This window comes from Microchirus variegatus (genome assembly GCF_963457635.1).
Source record: "Microchirus variegatus genome assembly, chromosome: 13".
In the NCBI taxonomy this organism is placed as follows: domain Eukaryota; kingdom Metazoa; phylum Chordata; class Actinopteri; order Pleuronectiformes; family Soleidae; genus Microchirus; species Microchirus variegatus.
The window spans coordinates 9,094,344-9,098,934 of record NC_139814.1 but is presented as its reverse complement, the minus strand read 5'-3'; the positions used below and the strand labels follow the sequence as shown (position 1 = coordinate 9,098,934).

General features: G+C 43.1%; 1 protein-coding gene across 1 annotated transcript; it reads right to left on the bottom strand.

Annotated features, from left to right (window-relative positions):
* Positions 1-337: 337 nt before the first annotated feature.
* cldn35 (claudin 35) lies at positions 338-1,027 on the bottom strand (the record flags this gene model as incomplete). Its single annotated transcript, XM_083900130.1, has 1 exon — positions 338-1,027. The coding sequence occupies one exon, from the start codon at positions 1,025-1,027 to the stop codon at positions 338-340; it is 690 nt and encodes a 229-aa protein (XP_083756256.1).
* Between the last annotated feature and the right edge of the window lie 3,564 nt (positions 1,028-4,591).

Below are 4,591 nucleotides of genomic sequence, written 5' to 3'. Positions count from 1 at the left end.
GACATACTTTTATGTTGAAGTATATCTGAAAGTGAGTAGTGATTGAGATCATTAACACCTCTGGATTTGCTGATGTCATAAATCAAATTATATAGAGCAGTGGAGTCGCCCCTGGTGGCTTTTCTACATATTCTTATGTCCTGATTAGCTTCAGCATCAAAGTGGACTACATCCATTTTTTTAATATAAAGTCTATACTTGCAACCAGTGGAGTCGCCTCCTGGTGGCTAACTGTGACTTCCCGAGCTTTGTTTTTCAAACTGAAAGGCTACGTCCATTTTTATATACAGTCTATGGAAAGAACCTATTATTGACATCTTCACCCTCTTAATTTTGTCTATACATACTCCTTTAGTGGTAGATTATTGGATGTGATGGGTTTTGGAGGATCTGGTGCAGAAGCAGGTGAATTAGCGAAGCTCCGACCTATGTACCCTCTTCGGTATCTGCCACTCCTAGCCATGAGGGGACAGGTGCTGCTCAGCACGGCTCCGCTGATCATGAGAATGACGGCAGCTGCCCAGCCCAGGTAAATGGCCTGACCCAGCTCTCTCTTGTGCATCACGGGAACGTTAGGGTTGTAGAAATCCTGGACGACGGTGTTGGCGGTCCAGGATACTGGAATCAAAACGCACAGGCCCGTGAGAATGAAGAGAATGCCGCCTGCCAGAGCGATGCCGGCCTTGGCTCGGCGGTCGTCCCCGGCACAGGTGGTGCACTTCATGCCACAACAGGACACGGTGCAGGAGAGCCAGCCCATGAAGATGGCCACACACATGAGGGCCCTCGCCGCCTGGATGTCCGGAGGCAGGGCCAGCATGGAGTCGTAGGTTTTACATTGCATGTGGCCGGTGGTTTGGTAGACGCAGTTCATCCAGATGCCCTCCCACTTTATCTCTGAGGTCAGGATGTTGCTACCGACGAAGGCCGAAACCTTCCACTGAGGCAGGGCCGTGACGGCGATCGCCATGATCCAGCCAGTCACCGCGCAGGTGAAGCTGATGAGCTGCATGCCAGTGTTCACCATGATGATGACACCTCTTTATACCTGCTGCTTCTTCAGAGTGATAATATCCAATATCAGTATCTTACTCCAGTTGTGCCTACTGCAAGATTTTGTTCTTAACTTCAAAGTCCACTCCTTCGATTTCCTTTTTTTACTCTTTTCACTGAGCTTCTTTAGATCCTCACCCCAGTCTCACGTTGTCAGCAGCCATTTCTATCTCTTTTTCTTTTCCTCTTCAACATCTGCTCCTGTGTCCCCCAATTTGCTGGGTTATCCAGATATAATAGTCAGCTTTACCCTGACTGTTATGCACCTTTTCAGTGGGTTGCTCACTTTCCCCTGATTTTGCTCCTGAGTTTCAGTTAATGCATTATTGAGTAGCCAATAGCTGTGCAGCCACCTGTGGCAGCCCTTAGAAGCAGGATCAATCAGGCTTCACGGTCCAAGCCTTGTGGGAGAAGTGGATCTGAGCCAGTCTTGGTTTGTTGTGTGTATGAAAGTTATTTTCCTTGGACCGTAGATCACACTCAGGATTATTGAGCTTCAGTTGTATTTCAATGCCTCTCCTGGTTTGGTGTAGCCTTACCTCTGTGGATCAGTTAGCACCTGATACCTGGATTCAAAGCAACTGATGCTGCTGCAAGTATATCCTGTCACAGCAAAGAAGGAAAATAGTGATGCTTGATGAGATCGCCGCAGGTTTTTTAACCCCGTACTTGACAGAAATGTAGTTTTTTGTCCGTGCAAAAAAAAGAGATTTACAAGTAAATTAAAAGGGGTTCTTCCTGTCACTCTGCTTAATCCAATTCAGAATTTAAAAGAAAATCATGTTTCCAGAGGGGGAAAAGCAGCAGGTTCCATCATCAGACATCAGCTGCTCCTGCCACTGCTGCCGCCAGCTGAAGTGTGTCCTTGTTAACAATAAACACGCCGGGGTCCAAGCCTCGACGAGGCCACTTCAGTCTTCAGCCGCCGCTCGCCAGGCTTCGCCCTCCCCCTGAACCACTTCCTTTGGTATCCACACAGCCCAAATGGGTCAAACAGGTTCCACCAAGTTCATAAATAACAAATCAGGGCCGCACCAGGAGACTTCTGGGTAAACAGAGCATCATGTCGATCCCTCGCATCCTTACTACGGCTGTAATGTGGATGTTCAAACCTGTGAATGCAACATTGACCGAGCAGTGATGCGGGAGGGAGGGAGGGAAGAGAAGAGGAGTGGGCAAATGAGGGTGAGACAACAAAAGGAGGGTGAGATGGATGGAGCAGTGTCTGTAGGTGGATCAGTTAACACAAAGACAAACATAGGGGGGCTTTGCCAGTGGGGATTTTGCAGTTTGTATCGCTCCAAACCACACAAACTCACATGAGTTTTAAAGGAGCTTTCACAACAAAAAAAAAAAGCTTTCACTTGCCCTTTTGTCTGACAGCAGTGAAAAAGAGAAACGGCTTCACAGAGTCACAGTTTCTCCAACAATGAGCTCAAAAGGCCGAAAATCATCAGGACAAAGAAACTACAGGCTAAAGCTAAACACTCACTCATCATTGTGTATGATGAAGTTTGGTTTGGTCGATGAGGAAATGAATTAACTGAACAGTTCTGATGCTGTACTTTGCATATTTTCTGTTAAAACCTGGTTATTTCATGACTTCCAACACATTGAGGTTGAAATTGCTGTACTGTCATTTATTTTCATTCTGAATATGTTGAAATATGTGACAGCAGATCAGAACCCCCCCCCCCCCCTTTTTTTTTTCACCCAAGGCTGCTCTCACTCCATCTGCATTACACTGAATCCTGGGTTTTCCATTGTGCTGATGAATTAAATATCATGGGCACCAAGATCCATGGTTCGTGTTTCATTTCTTCTGTAGCCTTCGCTCTCCCTGGTTACTGTGGCCATGACAACCAGCTCAGGACACAGGAAATGGGAGTTGAGAGGGAAAGATACTCGAAGGGAAGGCAGAGGAAAGGTGACACATACCAATGATGACTGTCTAGACAGATGTGCTGTACTGTATACGAGTGCCTTCAATGCAGCCTTGTATGATTTGTAATAAAGACAAATATTGTACTTTTTTTCTGCCCTTTATTATGTTTCCAGCCATGTTTGTGAGCAGCATTACACAGAAAATCATGAATGAATTTGAATGACTTTAGATTATGGACCAAGAAATAAATGATTAAATCCATTTAGATTGTTAATCTTGCCAGATAGGGGACTGCAATGTCACCAAGGGACATTGTTGAAAGTTTGCAATCTGCAAGTGATTTCCGTTTCATTTATGAGATAAACTGTGGTTAATGATCACATAAACAGTCAAACGTAAAATAATGTCAGCTCTTACAACAATTATATTAATGGTAATATACAGCCTTGTTTTCCCACTCCATTTACCAGGAGGAATTACTGCCATACAAAAAGAAAAATATACTTTTTGTATGGCAGTAATGTCCAGGAATCAGTGACAGGGTTGAAGTTGTGTCAGGGCAAAACCATCAAACCTGACTGAACTGGAGATGTTTTGTAAAGAAGAATGGTCCAAAATACCTTCCTCCAGAATCCAGACTCTAAATTAGAAGCTATAGGAAACATTTAGAGGCTGTTATTTCTGCAAAAGGAGGATGCACAAATGTTTTCTTTTGTGGTGCCTAAACTTATGCACATGCCTAATTTTGTTTAAATAATTCTTGCACACTTTCTGTAAATCATATAAACTTTATTTCACTTCTCAATTATCACTGTGTGTGTCTCCTATATGATATATTTAACTGAAATTTCTTATCCAAACGACCAATGATTTGTAAAGGAAAATCATGAAAATTGACAGGGGTGCCCAAACTTTTGCATACCACTGTATGACTACACTCGTGTAGTCATACGCCCCCCCCCCCCATATTTCATTCCAAATCTTAAGAGGATATTATGTCCAGCTTTTTGTGTATTGTATATGTATTGTTCTGTGTAGCAGTGTAGCTCACAACAGCAGTATCTGTGCTCATACAGAGAGGTGTGGTTTCACTGACAGCTCAGACCAGGAGGGGGTTGTTCTATGTAAATGTGATGATTCGGTCTCTTTGCTCTCAGAAGGTGTAAATCTTTGAGGCTAAAATTCTCCCTAAAGCAGTTTGAGGAGTGCCTACATTCAAAAGGCCACATCTTCAAATATTACCCAATTTGCATGTGTTGGACATTGTTGGAAAGCTTAGAAATCAATCTCCAAATGACTCAAAATGTCCCTCTGTAGATGTGACCGGTTTTGCCATGGCTGGCCACATATGCAAGATACAGTATATATATCCATTTAGAAAAAAAAGCTGCTTAAATCACTTCCTCACTTTGTAGATAATAGTAACAACTGTTTTAAAAAATCTAGTGATTCTATTGGCTTAGGTAGAGAATGCCATCTAGTGACTGAACGGTCAAACACAGACCTTATTGATAAATGGTTAATTATCCCCATGAAGTGAATAGTTTATAGTTTAACCCAACATTTGTAGTGAGACAAAAACACAAAAACATTGTTTTAGGCATAAAATACCAATTTATTACTTACACATTAACACAAGAATTCCCTGCAGGC